The sequence below is a fragment of the Colias philodice genome, chromosome 8, assembly GCF_061535455.1.
Source record: "Colias philodice isolate Cphi_HAF_F1 chromosome 8, ilColPhil1 Martin Lab GWU primary, whole genome shotgun sequence".
Taxonomy (NCBI): Eukaryota; Metazoa; Arthropoda; class Insecta; order Lepidoptera; family Pieridae; genus Colias; species Colias philodice.
Window position 1 is genome coordinate 285,828 of NC_143093.1, and position 20,796 is coordinate 306,623.

General features: G+C 33.6%; 1 protein-coding gene across 1 annotated transcript in view; it reads left to right on the top strand.

Moving 5' to 3' along the window:
• The first annotated feature begins 898 nt into the window (after positions 1-898).
• LOC149486250 (uncharacterized) overlaps positions 899-20,796 on the top strand; it is a 38,834-nt gene continuing 18,936 nt past the window's right edge. Inside the window, exons 1-4 of the mRNA XM_089697728.1 lie at positions 899-1,403; positions 5,562-5,691; positions 8,952-9,242; positions 9,591-9,794. Of these exons, the coding sequence (XP_089553854.1) occupies positions 997-1,403; positions 5,562-5,691; positions 8,952-9,242; positions 9,591-9,794 (1,032 nt within the window). The 5' untranslated portion in view covers positions 899-996. The remainder of the gene's footprint in view (positions 1,404-5,561; positions 5,692-8,951; positions 9,243-9,590; positions 9,795-20,796) is intronic.

The following is a 20,796-nucleotide window of genomic DNA, read 5'->3' on the forward strand; positions in this document are numbered from 1 at the left end:
TTGAAATATGCAAGTCCTTAAATTCTGAACAATTTTTTTCTAATTGGGCATAAATTTGAAAATATTTCAAATATGTTTATCAGCCATGGTTTCCATAACACAAGCGAAAGCTTAGTAAGGGATCAGATCGTGCCGTGTGTGAAAATGGTCCCGAAATATTTATTTATTATTTATGATGTGAATATATTAGAACTGCAATAAATATTCCTATGAATCAATATCGTATAATAATTATGCTATTGTATGATTAACTTTTTGAGTATATTTTTTCGAACCCATCTCTACATACTCTATAAACTCAATATTTCTCGCTAACCGATTTTGCTAAGACCTAGGAAGTACAGCTGGGAAGCTGCTAGCTGCGCCCGCGCCGCGATCCGCGATCCGCTTTCACCTGCCCACACCACATACCTGATAACTTATCACCAAGTTATGTAACTTGGAATGGCATATTAATTCACTTGCGTTGATTTTGAGTACTTGTGGAACTTTCAATTATGTTTATTGTATAGGTGTTTTGAAATAACATAAGGGGTAGTAATTTTGGAATATGAGATGAGGTTTAAAATGTTGTGTAGAGCAGTAAGAGCTCTGCTTATGGAGAAAAAATTTAATAAGTAAAAGCTCCTATACAACTTATTTTGGCACATTATAATAACGATGTATCGGACAATTCACTGTCGGTTATATCTTTTAATTAAGATCTCTACGACTGTATTAAATAAGGGACATAAATTGCAAAGAAAAAGTTTATCCGATACTATAAACCTGTCAATATAAATAAATCAATCGATTATGTATTTGCGTTTTCTAATCCGGAAATCGCGAATATATCAGTGCTATAACCTAACAAAAACAAACTCCGATGCGTCAAAGCGATACTTTCACCTGCGCGTGCGCCGATCTTCACAGGCTGCGCCGCAGTCGGTAAAAAGAGCGTGTATCGAGCGGACCTGTCGCTCACTTCTGTTATTTAATAATGTACGCGACGCGATCATGAGTGACGAACTCGAGCGGTCTTCTACCGAGAACGTCACAGTGGTGACCGGTAACTTCCCAACCGTCTCCAGCCTCAAATCGGAGGATTCCACCGAACAGTTGATTTGCAAAACACCGCAAAAGTCCACCAAGAGCAAAAAGGGGAAAAGTGTCAGTTCAAAAAGTGTGGAAGCCGGTAGTGATGATGGCGGGGGTTCGAGACGGATTGTAGTGTTTCTGGGGCTATCTCAAGTGGTGCTCGGTGTGTTGTTAGTGGGGGGAGGGGCTCTAGCGGTCGTTAAGGGCGCGGCGCTGTCGAGGGTCGGGGCGGGATTGTGGTCGGGGTGTATCGCTGTGGTGGCCGGCGTGGTGGGAGTCATTGCTGGCATTAATGACTGTTATGGATTAAATGGACCTACTTCTGGGTTAGTATAATGACATGAAACTCGCTGTTAAGTAAATGGTAGAGTTTATTTTGATCAAACTATATATCGCTGTTGCCTACACTGTAGGCCCTACAGTGATTAAATGTTGGGGAAAATTCCTTTACTAAAAACAAATTCTTAAACATGTCTAGACTGTATATAAATTGTCCATTAAGTATAGCTCTACAAAACCATTGTGAAGATCTCTATAATGCCTCTTTCATTAATTCAACATTTTCTCATTTAGAAATGCAATTAATTGGTCCAGACTTTAATGTACGCAATGTAATCGCTTCATCTCCTTCCAATTATAATTCGAGAAGGTCTTTGCCTTACATTAGAATGTGTATTTGCCCTGAAGCTAGCGACGGTGGTTAATTAGGTAGAGTCTTATTACATCGTTCCAAACGAGTATTTAGGTGTACAATTTTCAATACATGCCTTTCAAATTTGAATAGACATATATTTGGCTTCACACAAAAGTAATAAGTAGGTGCCAAAATGTTCTCAACATCTCACCATACATACATGAGCTGGAAGTGCGCAAATATAATGATTAAATTCAGACCAAGAATTTAAATCGGAGCATTTGAAAAGACTTCAACATTTTCATCATCATCATCATAATCAGCCCATATTTGTCCCATATTTTAACGTTTTCGATACACATAATATGTACAATATAAATCTATATTTCAATCAATGCGCACCCGTTCAATAAACGATTTTCCAACTTCTGTTAATGAAAGATGGTAGAAATTTATTAGTACAGAAAAATCGAAATATGTAGAAATGCTTGTTTAAGAAGTGAGTCGTTTCAATCTATTGTGTTATTTCTATCGTTTTTGGGGTTATTTATTATATATTTTTTGTGCTATAATATAGTATCTTCGAATCATTATTATTCTTCTATAAAATATAATAACTAGTAACCAAAGAGATCTGTTTAAAACATGATCCATACAAATTATCCATTTCATAATAACTTGAGAAGGATTTATCTAATTTAAATGAAATGAAAATCAAAATGTAAAGGCTATGGTCTCAATCCTACCATACAAAGATGCAAAGAAGTTTGTAGACGTGCATCCTAATGTTATACATATTACTAGAGTTAAATGAATATTGCCCTTGTCAAATTGATACCTAAGCCTTACCATCAGCTAATAGTACTTCACAATTACAAAGCATGGTACTACGTAAAGACTAATATCAATTTCCAACAACGCACACTTACTCTATATACCTGATCCAATTCCTTGAATGTTTTGGTGTTGAGCACAACGGCCGGAGAAGCGTTGCGCGGCCAAGCGTGAGCGGTTCCGGCGCGTGCGCACGGGATGCACCTTACATGCACTTCGTGTGGTCATAGTGATAGGCGAGAGCGATATTTTATAGATATAGGAATAACGTATGTGACATTTTAAGGGTTCATAAATGTATTGATTTTTCCGAGAAGGTGTTTTATTGAGAAATAAAGTGTGTATGTACGTTTTCATAGGTAGGTGTAAAATAGTATTAATATTGTTTTTGATACAAATGCGGATGTGTTTTTTGTTCATTGTTATTTCGCGGTTATTAACGTGATCTTCAATACATATTGATCAAACCATTTAAATATTATTAACCGACTTTTATATATTTGAGAGTTAAATTCTATATGTGTTACGTGTTGTAGATAAATAACTATTTTGCACATTAATTTATTACTAACCATATTTGCATTTAAACTGATGTTTAACTAAAAAAAAATATTATGTAAGTTAAAATTATTCATGTTCCGAATAAAATATGAACGTGTTTTTTTTATTTTTAGTAAATTGGTGTCAGAAGTATATTTAGAAATTAAAGACTTTGAGACGGGGAGACTCCCCGTGACCACGCTCGCTGTAAAGTGTTCGAAACGTCGGGAAAATAATAGAATGAATAAATCGCGTGTAAAATCCGTTAAAAAGTCTTTAATTTCTAAATGTATAATACTCGCGTAAAATCAAACATAAGAAAATACTGTCAGAAGTATATTTTTATAAAATCTACATATTCATTATTGCTCTACAATTTTAAAGTATTTTTGTAATAGGAACGTGTCTTATCAATATTATTGCGACGTTTCTATGAATAAGTAATGTAATGACAAAATTTCGCCAATTTAGGTCAAATTAAACATTTTTAGATGCGTGGTATTGTACGTGTGTATTTAAATAATAACTTTATCATACTGATTTCATCATTGAACGCCTCTGCTAGTACAAAACGATCTAAACAGAAATAAGCTTCCAATAAAAAAAATACCTATATTTTTAATCACTCATGAACGAAAATATTGAAAAAGATCATAACGTTCTAATTCCTATATGACCAATGAATCTTTTTTTACACTACCAGCGTAGAGGATGACCTAAACCCTACTAACCATCCTACATTCCTATATCTAATATATTACCGATGCTATTTTCACGGTTCTCATAATTAGCATAAAATGTGGCCAAGAAAAGTGCGTGTGCCATTTTCCTCGGCTCAATAACGTCCCCACTGACTAAACTGCTTCGCGCAATAATAACTTCGCTCTGTGTCTCGTCTAATCGCTAATCGCTCCGCTCATCACCATGTTCCTCTTGTACAATGCAATTTGCTGGACACACGCCACTCGCTACTAACGTGTAAATCATTTTTTGTGGCGGCCAACTGTTGTTACGATGATTAGGAACATTTCGAATCGAATGACTGACAGCTATAGAAAACTCTTATATGAATATGACCCCTTTTGGTACTGTGTAGTTGGAATATTGAGAGCCACTAGAGAATGGTCATAAATGATGAAGACCTAGAAAACATTGCTCTGTTTCTAGCTAAAAGTAAGAGTAAATTTTAGGAACGTTGAATTCTACATCGCAAGGCACTATAGAGTAAATTTTTTTTAAATTATTAATTCTCTGAAGATCTTTATTATTTCTTCCTTAGATATATCTATTTATTTACAAGGTATGCAAGTATAAAGTACGGACCTTGAATGCATTTTATCTATGGCTTACATTGATCGTATGATCATAAAATACAAGCATTAATTTTTATGAATTTGTTAATAAATCTTCATGAATTTTATAACAATAAAATTTTAAATTATAAATTTATACATATAAAATAGAGTGCCTAAACCTAGCATTTACCCATCTTTTGTTTAATTATTATTTGGTATTTATATGTATATTTTTGATTATGTTCTACTTTAACGAAAAATTCATGAAATGTACATTTTTCTGCCCCGAATCACAGATCGTAAATGCCGTAAAGTTAAACGGTATCATAACATTTAAATTAATTTTAAATTAACACATTATTATGAAAATAAAAATGTAGAGTCATTCTTCGAGAAATGCGAAATTGAAATTCGTCGTAATAAGTTGCATAAAATATACTTCCTCAACGACACTATTTAGATAGGCGTAGTGCATAGTCATTACATTAAAAATAACAATAGTAAACTTGTATATAAACAAGAAACATTATGTAAAACTAGCCATCTTACCCATAGAGATGTTGTGCATCTGCTTTCACCGTTTTCTCAACACCTTATAACATACAAGTGTGCACAAATTTCAATCTTATTCCCTCTATATTTGGTTTATTATGAACTAACGGAATAATAATTGAACATGTAACAGGTAATTAAAGTAAATATATGCTTCGTAATTGTAAAATATTGAAGTTTCTACGATAAAATGTTGTAAACGTGCAAAATTGTGTACATTGATTTGTGACGAAGTGCAAATGATATACTCGTTTGATAGTTGAGCTTGCTTTGAAACAAATTGGTTAAGTATCTGTTAGTGTATGTGCTTAGAGTCGTAATAAATGAAATGTCGGGAAGTTTAATTTGGTGCGATTTAATTATAATGATTATAATATGTACATATACCTAAGTATCAAAGAAATTTCATACGTTTGGTAAAAATAAACTGTAGTAAAATGTAGTTTCCAACTTGTTATTTTATTTAGGAAGTGATACAGCACTTCTTACCTAGCAAAAAACTCATTTAAAGCAGTAGGCGTGTCCATTGTTTATAAATAAAAACAACTAAAAAAAGATTTGATAATAACTCATCAGTTTACAACAGAGCTTTTTCATTATGTCTTTATTTATAAGTTAATCTTTTCCAGAGGCTTGTTGACGGCGTTCCTGGCGCTGTCCCTGCTATGCCTAGCGTGCGGCAACAGTGCCGCAGTGCTGGCGGCAACCGGCCTGCAGCGGGACTCGCTGCGGCCGCCCTCGCCGCTCAACACATTTGAAGTAAGTAGTGTTGATAAGGAATATGGAGCAGAGTACGTTCAAATATTGTAGAACTCATTTGTAATGTATGAAATAAAAGAAAAATGTAAGAATATAGTAGGTACCCACCTCTATGGGATTGATACTGAAAGTTATTATGTATTAATTATCTATACTTATAATAAATCTGTAGAGAGGCCAATTCTGTACATGAAATATATTTAAAAAAAAACTATGAAGGGGTGATAAGGGATCGCTACTGATGCCAAAAATGCAATCAGTAAAATTTTTGTCTGTCTGTCTGTCTGTCTGTCTGTCTGTATATTCGTTATAAAAACAAAAACTACACGACGGATTTTAACCAAATTTGGCACAATTATTCTTCATACTCCTGGGCAGGTTATAGTGAAAGAATCATGTAAATCGGTGTAGAAACACCAAAGTTATACATGAAATGCGCTATATAGTCATCGCGCGTGAATACAGAATCATGCAGCCATAATAGGATTATTTTTGTGTATCAGTTGCCGCGTTCGACGCGCTTCGCGGCGGGAGCTATAAAAAGGCGGCGGGTCTGCACCCGTTTCGCGTTGTCATGGCATCACGTGTGAACGGCTGAACCGATTTCGATAATTCTTTTCTATTATATTCCTTGAAGTACGAGGATGGTTTATATGTAGAGAAAACGTAAATATGTACCACGGGCGAAGCCGGGGCGGACCGCTAGTATGTAATATAAATAGGTATTTGTAATTTACATGTACACTAAATAAATGATTCCTTAATAATATCTTGCTACTTGGGAATTAGATCCATCTTATCTAGCTTTTTCTTATTATAGTTTTCCTGCTTTCTTGAGGCTTCTTCGGGAAATTTAGAGTACTTCAATGTTGTTATATCTATGAATAGCCAAGTTGCCCAACGTTCCGTTATGTATATTGGTCGTCAAAACTCTCAACTCTTCATTACAAATGGCTTTTTTGCTTTAAAGAACTCATTTAATAATAATTTTCTATTCAAACGTCAAACACATTACGAATCTTTTGAATTGTCGAAACTTAAAACACACTTAAAAATTAACAACTCATTGCTTGTGGAACACAAGGTTTCTAAATTTTATTATGTGTGACTTATTATGATTAATTATTTACTTGACTTATAACATTATAGAAAGATTACGTAGATATTCCAAAGTTGGTTATTCCCAATTTAATTTTATACTCAAGAAAATTACTAATAACATTAAAGGATATATTTGATTATAATTTGTTGTTTGTATCATAACTAAAAGATGCACTGTAATACTTCAATAGGGTTTTTTATCAACAAAAATTAAAATATAATGTAACTTTAAAAGAGTTTGAGCAACGTAAGGATGACATTGTGTTCAGTGAATGATAACAACACGTTGCAATCGTAAGTGCAATGCTTTGAGAAACTTGGTTTTTGCGAATTTACACTAACGTTACAGCTTTTAACCCTGAAAATAGTGAATGTGGCAAAGAAGACGCTCTCATTATTTCCACATTGCATTTAGTAGTTCATTTCCCTATTGATTTGAATATTGGAGACCTTATATAACCTTATAAGGTTTTTAAACTTATTAAAACATAGGAAGTAAAAATAATTATTATTGCATTTATTACAACAGTTTTGTAGCATATAAAATATGATCAATATAATTAAGAAGATACCACTCGTTTGGATTTTTTAAATCTATGTACTGCCTTTTGCCATTTTCGTGTACCTATTTTTTGTTTATTATTGTTTTTTAACGATATCAACTGTTTTTGAAAATGTTTGTTTCTTCATGCATCAGTGCACTGAAGTAGAACTGAAGAATCAAGAAGGGGATTGTTATGGTTCATTGAACCGCAACAACTTTATTGAAATGTAAATAAATTTCAGGGGCTTGTGTAAAGCGTTATTTCATTTGTAAGTTTGTAACGCGCAACGCTCGATGGAGCCTTTATACGATAAAGTAAAACACCTCGAAGTTCCCATGATAATGCACGCAATTGTCTATTTAAATACTAAATTTAAAAATTTGGAAAATCCAAAAGTGCACGCCTCATAATTTTTTTTAATAAATATTTATTAATTATTATTTTTGTTTATTTAATAACAATTAAACCACATCGAATCAGACCCTGAAAAATGAAAGGGTTCTATTCCTGAGCATACTCAAGCGTAAGAGAAAAAAAAAGACTCGATTAGTAAAGTATTTCGGTCGCTATCGTGTTAACAAGAAAAAGGATCCGCACATACAGACACACGGACGTCCAAGACAGAACTTTTTTAAACTGTTTTTTAACTAGTTTAAATAACAAAAATGACATCAAAAATATCATGAACGTTAAAAATAGTGTTTTTTCTTAATATGTGTGTGTATGTATTATCTTACAAGTGCAATGTATGATACATAAAGACATTTTAAGTTTGAAAAATCAGATGTTTTGCGCGAAGTGACAGTAGTACCCACCTCAACGCTTCGCTTATGAGGCGTGCAAAAATGTGTATTTTCTTTATTCAACTGATCACATACTCTACAAATTAAAATACGATGAATAAGTGTATTATGTATATGTAAAAAAGATATTGTTTTTGATTTGTCGCTATGCATGTACAATGTAATATTATAAATAAATTACACAACAGCTTTTCACAAAATATAAGCACATATATGAACCTGCCAAATCGTTTTTTCATACACCATAATTCCATGTCATAGAGCTATCAGTTTTTATTGTATGTATAGGTTTTTTGTACAATTTGTTGGACACGAATATGGTTTAAAACAATCAAGATGTAATCAGTCGGTTGATTAATCCCGCGGTCACAGTTCAAGGTCCGTCATGATGCGTGACTGTTTAGACCATGTACATATCTGTTGAAACTATTACTATATCTACAAAATATAATTATTGCGAAGACGCCGCAACCTTGACGGGCCTGGGAATCGTAGCTCTTGATAATTTGTGGATTCATTCAATTGAGTTAGCAAAGATTACTGTTATTAAGTTGTCTCTACTTAAGATAATATGGATTTCAGTGCAATTTAATAAAATATTTTTTAAATATTTTTGACTGAGCTTAAGCTCAACATGATTGTTGTTTAATCGAGTGCCTTTCCTGTGGAAGATTTTAGAATACTTAATCATTATAGAGTATAGACGACGATTTAAAGTGTAATTTATGGCTATTTGAATATGAATTACTTTAAATTTTAATGTAGGTAAACTTGACATTTGCACCGAATAATACAACTCAAACCTTCCCAGGATGAAATGCAAGCATGGAGTCCAGTGCTCACGAACATAGGGCTGCTGATCATAGCGTCAGTCCACTGCCTGGTCTGCATCGTCTCCATCTACCACCTCTCCCGGCGGGTGTGCTCCTGCTTCCGGCCCAAGCAGGCCTTCGACCACAACCAGTTCGACCCGGCCTACAAGGCACCCTGTGTGTTCCATGTGGACGAGATTAAGAAGGCCCAGGACCTGGAGAGGCTGAGAGGACATGAGCTTTGTAAGGAGTTGGAGGCGAAACTGCAAGGGGATAGTGTGAAGAAGAAGGTTTGTAACGAATTTGTATGAATAATATAAATTAATAAAATCTTCTGTTTTGCAAATTCTTTATTAAGAGTTATAAAATCTACATTTACCTCAAACACACATATTTTAGCAGTACATATTGTTGCGTTTATATAGTCGATTTCAATGAAAAAATATCAATGTAGAGTATTTTCGATTGTATGTCATATTTCTTAATAATATGATAATACATATTACGTACATCGGTATTCAGTTTTACATAAAAGTTTAGTCTAGTAAGTAGTTAGTTATGTTCTTCAGATTTATCTTGATTATACGTATTTAAATGCTATACTAATAGCACAACATTGCCTTCATGTGGTGTCGCAGGAGGAGCCCCAGCAGTTCGGCAGCGCGAACAGCAAGGAGCACTTGGTGGACCGGTGGGTGGGGCGGCAGGCCAGCACGGTGCCGCGCCCGCGCCGCGCCGCCGGCGTGCGCAAGCACCGCAAGCCGCCCGCGCCGCTCGTGCTGCTGCCGGCGCACCCAGCGCACCCAGCGCACGCCGCCCACCCCGCGCATCCCGCCAGCACGGTGAGTCAATGCTGTGATATGTTATTTCAGGGATTTTTATGGTGATGTGTGTGTGAACATAACGCAAGTACGAAGATTAGATAAGTTGAGGAAGTTGTGTACTGTAGTGAGGACACAAATAAGTATTTGCTAGATGAAAAATACAGGAAAAGTGAAAACTCATATTAAGTGTTATAAAAGATGGACAAAAACATTCAAGCAGGTTTATTGATATATTTTTAAGGTATTACAAAAAATCTTATTTAATAGCTTAAACGATAATAATCTATTACAATGCACTTGTTTCTTTACGCTTCTATATTTGAAGAATTTTATTGGTTCAATCAAAATTGCAGCGCGTTCCGTGTAATGGAACGTTCACTGATCGTTGCAAAACAGCCTCTACTTTTGTTATATTACTGCTAAGAATTTTATTGATTGCACACGGCTTTGCTAGTATTGGAAGTTATTATAGCTATGAGAAATGAGAATGCAAATGAGAATTTATATGTCGAAACTAATTATTTTAAGACCTCATAATATGAAAAAAAAAAATATAAACGAGGTGAGAAGTCCTCCGAAGGCGGATACTGTAAAGAGATGACTTAGGCACCTTTTTTATTAAAATAAATAATAAGCAGCAAATTGAATATAATATAAATAACAACTGAGTATTATAAATATATTATATACTAGCGGTCCGCCCCGGCTTCGCCCGTGGTACATGTTTACGTGTTCTCTACATAAGAACCATCCTCGTACTTCTAGGAATATAATAAAAAAAGAATTATCGAAATCGGTTCAGCCGTTCTCGAGTTATGCGCTTACCAACACATTTTGCGATTCATTTTTATATATAAGAAGATTTATGAGATGATAATATTTTCGTTTTATCAGAAATAAGTAAAAATCAGTCAGTAGATTCAACACGGTTGCGTAACAAACATTCCGACGCACAAACTTTTACATTTATAAAATTGATGGAAATGATTTACGCACGCACTTACACTCTTATTTTTATGAAATATGAGCGGATGATATTGTTTCCCTAAAAATACACACACACACACACATAAAGTAAGAATTAAATTACAAGCTATATTTAGGAGTAAAATTTCTGGGATGTTTCCGTTTTCTGTGTTATGTTTATGTTATCAGCTATTCGAGCCAAGTAAGGCACTCGGGCTGAATATTTAAAGTGCATTGTATTTCTTGCGGATGTTAGAAACAAACTCAGTCGGTCAGCAAGTGCACTCACTTATGAGGTCAGCGAATTAAAGGGAACTAGGTAACTCTTTGACAATATCTTTTCTATTTAAATTTATAAAATAGCAACTATCGCAACTACATTTGATCGGTGGTAAATGGTAAAATATGTTTTGACGATTCAAAAGTGCGTATAGAAGAAATCTAATAGATTAGTATTTGATCAAAGCAGAACGTTCATACCTACTTTTGAGTATTTCTTCTAGTTCATACGTTACGATCTGTAATAATGTAATGCGTTTATTGATCTCCTTTCGTCTTTGTTTTAAAGTTTTAATTCTTAGTAATTTGCGAATGATAAGTTTGAAGTTCTCGAGTCTTCCTTTCTACTAACATGGTAAAAGCTCATAAACCTCTACCAATCAAGTGCCAAACTAACACCGATACAAATCAATCTACAAATATGTACGGGCGCAGTCCGGACAAGCGGAAACTACAGTAGGAAGGCAGGCAGGCGGCAGGCGCACACGCCACGTTTTTGCGGCACGTCACGCTCTCGTTGCCATGGATCATTATTATTGGCTTGCGGATTACCCAGGCCCACGGTAGTGCGGTCTGGGGAAAGTGTCCCATGCGCTTTCGTTTGGGCGTTTTTTAAACACACGACCGTAGTAGATAATTATTTAAATGAAGTAATTGGAGAGACAAATTTGAATTTTGTTCGCTCGCTTGCTGCTTGCTGTTTGGATAATGAAGAATATTTGCATGAATAATTTTTATGTTTTTAATTCTTGACGTGTTAAATAATAAAATAATTTTGGTTATTATCTAAAACATTACTAAACATTTAAACAAAAAGTAAGCACATATATTTTTGTACACATGATTTTATTTTGCGGATTACCGTTTATGAACTCATTTACTTTTTATTATAATAAACGTTTCCTCTATTCTTTTAATAATTATGATAACAACATTTAAGCAATTGTGGTCACTAGTATATTAGCTAAAGTTTTGATAATAATCCATGTTATATTATCTGTGCCGTCACGTATCGCACACAAATTCTTTCAAATGTCACACGTGCGAGAGTAATCTACATAACTTTCCACCGTTCCTCCCATCCTTGGCCCACAGACCGAATTCGTATTGTTATTCCGTAAACAATGGCCACTTCGCACTAACCCTGATCTTGAAATGTTAAACGCAAAACGTACGCGACAAGATTAAGTTTATAGATGTTCTCAGAGATCTTGTTTAGTTTTTTTGTTGGTCAGACAGGAAGAGATAAACCCTACCTTTAACATTTTAAAGTTTATCACAATTCTTGTGAGCTAGTGAGAGACTCTACGTAGGGCATGCAGAACCGGATCCGGTTCCAAGTTTCTGAAACCCGGTTCCAAATCGAGCTCAGAACCGGGTAGAACCGGGTTACCCGGTTCTTTTATAATACTTCGGAAAAAATACGAAATTAAACAAAAGTAACTGTAAAAGTACCTGATAGGCCTTTTATTTTACGCGGCTTGTGTCTTATTTTATTAAATTAATAAGGAAACAAAATTTCAATACTTCTCTTTATTTATCAGTCTTATAAAAGTACCTTGGCCCTTAGTCAAACGTCAGTATCGCCAAGGAATAGAAATTGCTAACGCTAATTATTGACATAAGCTTATGATATTTTGGTAATGGTTCGGTCACACTACCAAGTACCAACGACGATGACGACCACGACCAAAATTCAAATCTTGCCAAAATTTATTCAAAATAAAATATTTAAATCTCCCGTCATTACGGTACTCGGAAAAAAATTAATTCGAGGTCAATTAATAAAAAAATAGTTTTTTTTTGCGATTTTCGCCGAGACGGTAAGTTTATCATACAATCACCTGGAACCAAAATTGTACATCATAAAATTATCTATAAAAAAGGTTAAATACATTTTTTCCTAGGAGCTACCGTTTCTACGAAAAACCAATTTTTTATCCATTGATCTCGAAAAAATTTTTTTAATTGTGTTTTGCACAATTTATTTAATTTCGACTGGATGAAAATTTTGTTCGTGGTCGTCGTCGTCGTTGGTAGTGTGACCGAATCCTTAGGCAAAACATCATACGCTTATGTCAATTTGTATCGATAGCGTATTCTATTTCTTAGCGTTTTGACGGTTGTCTCGGCGCTCTTGTTATCATAATATCACATAAAAACATGAAAAGTAGGTACCCAGCTGTAGGTTTTGAGTCCCATGCGAATGTCGAAATTTGCGAAAATTTTCAGCATTTACGGCTGTATCTTTTGATGCGTTGGCTTGTGAGTTCGACTTTTTCACATAAAAGGGACCGAAGACTTGAGTATTCGATATAAATTTCAGCTTGATACCAAAAACAAAAACATGACTCGATCATTATATGAATCAGTAAAATTAACAGCTTTTCAAATTCACGAGAAATCTAATAAAAATATTTCTGTAGCCTAATTTTTGTCATTTTCGAAGCCTAATTTTTTTTGGCAATACAACCGTAGGAAACTTATAGCATCTAAGGTTAGACAACCAATCGGAGCCACGCTTGAGGCGTGGCACGAAAATTCGCGATGCACGTGAGTCTGACGTTGCCAGATACAATAAATTTGTTAAAATAATGCATCAAAATATTTAATAATACTTTATATTTTAATATTTTCGTCGGAACCGGGAGAACCGGGTTTCATACTATTCAGACCCGGTTCTCAAGATCATCAAAAAACCCGGGTTTACCCGGGTTTTTCGGAACCGGGTAAACCCGGGTGCATGCCCTAACTCTACGTCTTGGTTATGACCTAAAAAGTAAATAAATTGAGAAGATATTTTTAATTTGCAATACCTACATATAATTATTAAAATATAGAGCATGTTTAGTCTGTAGTAGGTATGTAAATATATCTGCTATCTACAAACCCCTGAAAAACATACATAGCCATTAATAGAAATCTATCTAAAATTGAATCATTCAAAAGATTATAATATGTTTCAAACTGCAATCACATGACGTAGGTTGAAGGCATTACAACAGTTATAGAAGCTGTGCGATCAGGAAGCGCGGAATAATGCACGCAATAAAACCACTTGTCGGCGCCTTTGATGTGCCTAATGGTGCGCGTTCCCAGCGCCATTATCACATTCGTCTATGCCCTATGGTCTATAGTGTATAGTTTATGTCCATTGTAATGATATTATGTAGAAGAAATGATCATGTGAAAGAAGATTGCAAATTGAAGAGCCGTTGTTTTTCAACAACGTTCCCATAAATGATGGTTCGGAGTAAACTGTTTATGTGGTGATTAAACGTTATTATATTGTGGTACTTTCTCTTCTCTTGATGACTCTATTTTGTATAATATTATGTAGATGAAAGATAAATACTTTGCTTATCCTATGAATCAATCTTATTTCTACGAAAACAAGCGCTTGCTCTACTTTATCATAATTTTAGAGCAATATTATCATAATTACTTTTTTTATAACATACAAATTGTATGTATTATTTACGTAAGGTTCTAGTTCTTGTACAGTTCATTATACACAGAAGAATAATGATATTCAATTTGAATCAGTATTGCTCACCAACTTCCGTTGCAGGTTTACATTTCAAACGTAAGTAGATCTAAAGATCGAGAGGCTTCATATATTATCAACGGAGCAGAAAAAACGGCTTCAATGTAACCGTTATACACTTCTTAGAAAAGACATCAACGCGTACGAGTAATTATTTATTTTCTTCTTAAAGAAATATTTGCCTGTAAGAAAATTACTATCAAAGAATCATTCAAACTTAAATTAATTTTAGATTCAAATTAATACTTTTGATTATGTAATTGATTCAGTATTGATATAAATTCTTTAGCAATAAGTCAAAAGCGAAAGCGTAAATATACCTACTTGGCAAAATACAACTGATATCAATTAATCTTCAATCTATTATGTCCTTCGACTTAATATATAAATTATAATAAAAAATTCGACGATTTTTTTAATATTAGATACCGCTTCTTGATGAGTTTCATAACACGTTACACCACAGGGCATGCTGCGCGTGACCAATCGTCCAACATTGTCTAATCATTTTATAGCAAAGGGCCAGTTTCGGCACAGCAGTGAAATGTGTGCCCAATTGTGGTACACACGAAAACTTTACGGTTGTCTGATTTGGTACAGCCTTGTAAGAGCGTGGAAATGTCGCTTAAAATTAATTCGCTTCACTAATTTATATAGTGACGTAAGATTAGAATGAGCATCATAAAATTTTAAGCATTTTGGTCATTTCATAGTTTTGCAATTATATAAATTAGAAATGTGTTTTTTTTTTTTCGATTTTTAACTACTCATCTTGCAGTTGGATAACTTACTACACTATACTAATTTGGGTGTATGTGTAATTATAATACATATATTGTTTATATTGTACGGCAGAGTTCAGATTGTATGCTCCTAAAAATCTAAGTACATATTTATGTTTATTTTATTTCTGAGTAATGAATGCATGCAAAACAATTTATATCTAATATGTGTCTATTTTTAATTTCTCCTCCGCTCCAGTTGTTCTAACGTAATGCTACGCATGCATTATGACAATATATATTTTTACTAAACAACACAAAATTAACCTTATTTCAATTGTTGTAAGATCCACTTTATGTAAAGTGTTTATTTTATATAAATTAAGATATACATAGATAAAATGCAACTTTCTTAGTTCTTCAATCTTCATGAATATCGAATGCATTTCATGATTGTTTCATTTTAATCAGTTTCCAAGAAGAGATTTTACTATCAATTCAACATTAATTGAAATAGTAACAACTATTTATTAGCAGTAAATAATATTTAATTAAAATAAACATGGATAACACAATTGAATAATAGAAAACGAACTTACTGGCTAGTATCAATAAACGTTTCAGTAAAATTAGCGTAGACAAAAATTTTGGTTAGCCAATACCATGCTAGGTAACATCGATGACTTGGGATGGTCATTCAATAAAAAAATTGCTACTCTAAGAAAAGAGTGAGAAGACTCGTTCTGGATCAAAATTTGTCTTGTCATTGCAACTGTACTTTATTCAATTTGGAATTGTGTGATATGGTCTATACTTATTTATATCAATCAATTTACAAACCCAAAAGCTCTTTAGTTGCGCCGCGATTTCAGCCTGACAAACATTTAAGAAATTAGATTTTTGAGATTATTTTTTAAGTTGTAATTAATCAGTAATAAAACCAGTGACTGGCTATTTTTTTATGAAAAGTAGTAAAGCTCTAGTCCCTTTATAGAAAGTACACTGAACGTGGCCCCGCGCCCGTCGCGCCGCGTGTCTGTTCGCTGAAAGGGCCCGACTCTCTCGCAATTACCAATTATAATTACACTCTCGTTACGAATTCCAACTTTCTAGTGTTCTTGTATCTTGCGGATAATTTATTATTTGTATTATTTACAAGCTGCCCGCCTACTTACTTGAAGCAAATTAAAATTTATGCCAAGAGGACTTCTTGTTAGTTATAAAAATAGACAAATTTTATTTATGATTTTTTTAATTAAGCCTAATGAAGTCGAGTAATGACTTCCTATATTTGGTCATAAAACTCATTACACATCATAATCCTATCTATATAACATAAAAATAATAATTCTTAATTACAATTAATATATATATATATATATATAATTTGCATAGGTTCATCTCGGTTATAAAGGTATAAATTTTATGTTCGTGTACTAAATAGTAATTGGCTATCACCCCACCCATCGCAACGGGTCACTTATGTCACAGCGATAAAAATGTTCAGTCGATGAACTGTTATACAATTGATGGAACTTTCTCCCGGGCCCCATGCCATGGTGTCCGCTAGAAATCAGTTTCTGCGGATCAGTTTTTCCTCAACTAATTAGCCCTACTTGCACTCCAGTTATGGGCAGTTTTCTCAACCGCTTCCATTGAGAAATCGCCACTTTGTTTTTTATCGATTTGCACAGAATTGCTCGGAAAAACGAGGGAAATTTGTTGGATGGCAATTATGTGTAGGAATGTAATAAAGTTTATACAATGGTGTTTAAAAACCTGCAAATGAATGGCAAATTATTTGCTCGCAAATTTTAGTATACATTCATTACTATCTCTCTGTTAGCTTCCTTTTTAGCTTAGCAATTTTCTTTTAAATTATAGATCAACAATTCAATCAATTTTTATTTTATAGATTAAAAAAATTATCCTTGTAATTTTGTGTGCGCAACAATATCAAATGTAGTGTACATTTGATATTATTATGGACTGTTCGTGATCTCAAAATCGTGCAATTTTGAATTCCTGTTATTATTTCGTCATCTTAATCTATCGTCTTTCGAAACATTCCCCACAAAATTTAAACGTAGTTCCATATTCATAGCGATCTCGTGTCAATAATCAAGATGGCGAAACGAGAAAAATTCATAATAGTATGCAATCTGTACTCTCCATAGATAATCAAAAATCCAAAAGAATTTCTATCAGAGTATTAATTAACGTATTTGTCAGTGTGGCGGCCACTTGCTCGTAAGATCAATCAGCGATCACAGATAAGCAGCAGCCTTCGTGGTACAGATAAACAATGGAGTGCAAAGACCTCGCCGGGAAAGTTATGTGGTGCATATACAACCGTTATCTATAGTATTTTATTGTTTTTTTTTTATATTAATGAACGTTATGCCTTTAAGCATATATTCTAGCTGTACCTTTTCATGCTTCAATGTGCTAAATTGAACACAGTTGAACACTGAGAAAAACTATAATAAGAGAAAAAAATGCCCAAATCTAAAAATAGAAGCAAATCATGATGAGTGACTAATTTTAATATTATAATTTCAAGAATATTTGTTGTTAACAGAAACATCGTATACATCACTATAGTAATTTCATTATACAAAATATGTGTTTTCCACGAGACATAGTCACCGTCATCTCGCTTGCATCTCGCAAAAACAACAAAAGATCTAACTGTAAGCGCTAACATTGTTTCACAAATCGGTGTCGGTAGGATTGACAGGTGCTAAATCTTTAATACGTCTTATTGGAATTCATTACACGACTTTAGTGTAAAAGCTTGTGATTGAAAATGGAGCGCATTAATAAAATCTATGTAAACAGTCATACATAAAACTGTTATTTTGATTTATGATTTGCTGTATCTACTTGATCGATTGTGTATAGCTGTTTTAGATGAATGAGAGTTGAAATTGATAACTTTAAGAATGGTGGAAATGCTTTGCTTGAAACATGATACATATTATACATATACACATGAACATTTTAAATGAAGAATGTCAGTATAGAACAAGCAGTGGGTATAGTTTTGAATCCTGAACCTACATAGCATACTTACATTACATCAGACTTGGCTCCAATATTTTAATTTCCCAATAAGGACATACACAACTAGCTGGCAACCCTGGATGGTTCGCACACACGGTACACACGGATTACCAAACAAACACCGCAGTTTGCGCAATTTACGCAAGCCTTGATTGACAAGCTTACAAATAATTGTTTTGTGGGTAATTAAGGATTTCATGTAGGAGTAATTCGTTCTATGTCTTAATCCGTGTAATAATGTAGGTAACAGCTAAAATTAATTTATAAATATGCAAATGATGAACGTATTATGAAATGAGTTTATTAATAGAAAAAAAATAGAAATTTAAGCTAACGATATGTGAAGATCGCGACTTATTTTCAACAACTAATTTACTGAAATCATTCTTTACTAACATTTTAAATCAAAACCCACAAGTAAGTCCTTGCTTTTTCCAATCTCTTCAACCAAATTCCGTAGATACATTGGATCTAGCGATGATTTGTGCACGTCGACGTAAGTCACCGGTCGCTCAGTGGGACAGGTCGCTTTCTGTTTCTGCAGCGAGAGTGGTCCGACCACCTGCCCGGTGCCTCCTCCACTGATAGATAGGCTATGAGAGTAACAATTAATGTAAAGAAAGACATATTATATGTATTATTGATCAGTTTGATCTAATAAAATCAGTAGATAATTGACAGAATTTTGATAACAGTTGCAGAGAATACGCATCCTGTTAATAATAGGTAATTACATAATATTTCCATCGAATATGCAGGTGAATATAGGTACAGAATATAGTCTTTTGACAAAATAGAATAAGATAGTCCTATCGTTCGTTGTAAATTTCAATTTACAAAATATTATATTTTAAATATGTACTTATTTATTTTTAAAACTTACTCCAATGAGAACATAAATTATACTTACAAGCAAGCAGTCATGTAGAAATAATTTGTTTCTTAAAAAATACTTTAAAAAAGTTTTGTTATTACGGTAATAATATCGTATTTACACATCTTTGAACATGGCTCTAAGCTATAATTTATTATTATTTTTACTCTATGTTGAATCAGCGCTAGGATATATACAAGATTATAGTTTCAGATAGCATAGCATCCGGTGTGACACAGTTTAAAGTTCACGCGACCCGTAATTTGTCCATTCATATATCTCGACTCGTTTACAAATACGTGATAACGAAGGAAACTTTCGAACTGACCGACTCGCAGACTTCTAATGTACTCGATAATCTATCGATAACCTGATAGAATGTTGATAAGTTTGTTTCGCTCTTTATTTAGTAGATGCGATTTTTTTCTTACTTCAAAGACTTTTAATTTGAATTCATCGTCGTCGTTAATAATTAAAAAACTTAAAATCGTATTATTTTTTCGCGCACAATTTTACATAAATCTTATAGTAATTTAGGCCTAAAGCTGTGAGAGAAATGAGAATTTAAGAAGTGAACATGTTTTATTAAATTTTTTTAACATGTTTTATTAAATATTTCATGCGGGCTATACCTATATACCTAGTATTTTCGAAACATATAATTTGAGACGAGTCTTTATATCCATTCACGTATTGCGGTTCGTAAATTAGTTAATTTCAAGTAATACGATTCGTAGTTGTTGTAATGTCACACGGGTTGAAACGCAAGCGGCATATCGCAACAAGCGGTTTTTAGCAGCTCTTGCGCACGACGACGAAATATTATAGCATTTCCATGAGAATTTAGTTACAATAATAAGTGAATTTTGACACGTATTTTACGAATGAGTTCTACAAGAAGTCGCTTATAAAAAATTACTAGGAATTAGATGTATTTCTCTCTACATTGAAAGTGAAAGGGAACTGATGGAATTTATAACTAATCGTGGATCATTTATGACCGATGTGCCCAAAAACTATGGACGCTCTCAATTCATAGCGCATTTTTTTGTATGGATGGTACGGTGGTTGTGTATGTTTATAAGTAATTAATTTAGTAATTTTTTTACATAAAATTTACATTTCAATGGGTTCATAGCTGGTTTGAAATCGTAGGACTTGGTCATAGATTAGATACTAGACCTGGTAATTGGTATACCGTTTTCCTGGTCCGCATATACTAGGTAATTTTACCCAGCTCGTTATCATCCTTGAAAATGTCTTTAGCTTTAGCTACGATTATGTTTTCTGTGCTTATAGTCTGCATCGTCATAACATCATACATGACGATAACAATTTTTATTAAGGGCCGATTTTTCAATGCTTGGATAAAACTTATCCATCCAATAAAGTATTACACGATAATATTAAAATGTCACGTAAACTGTCAAATACGGGCCATAACAATACGTTTTTAAAATGGTAGTTTTATACATTATCCGACGAATAAGTTTTATCCAAGCATTGAAAAATCGGCCCTAAATGTAAGTAAATACCTACAGTATATTTAATCTGTCTCTTGATCAC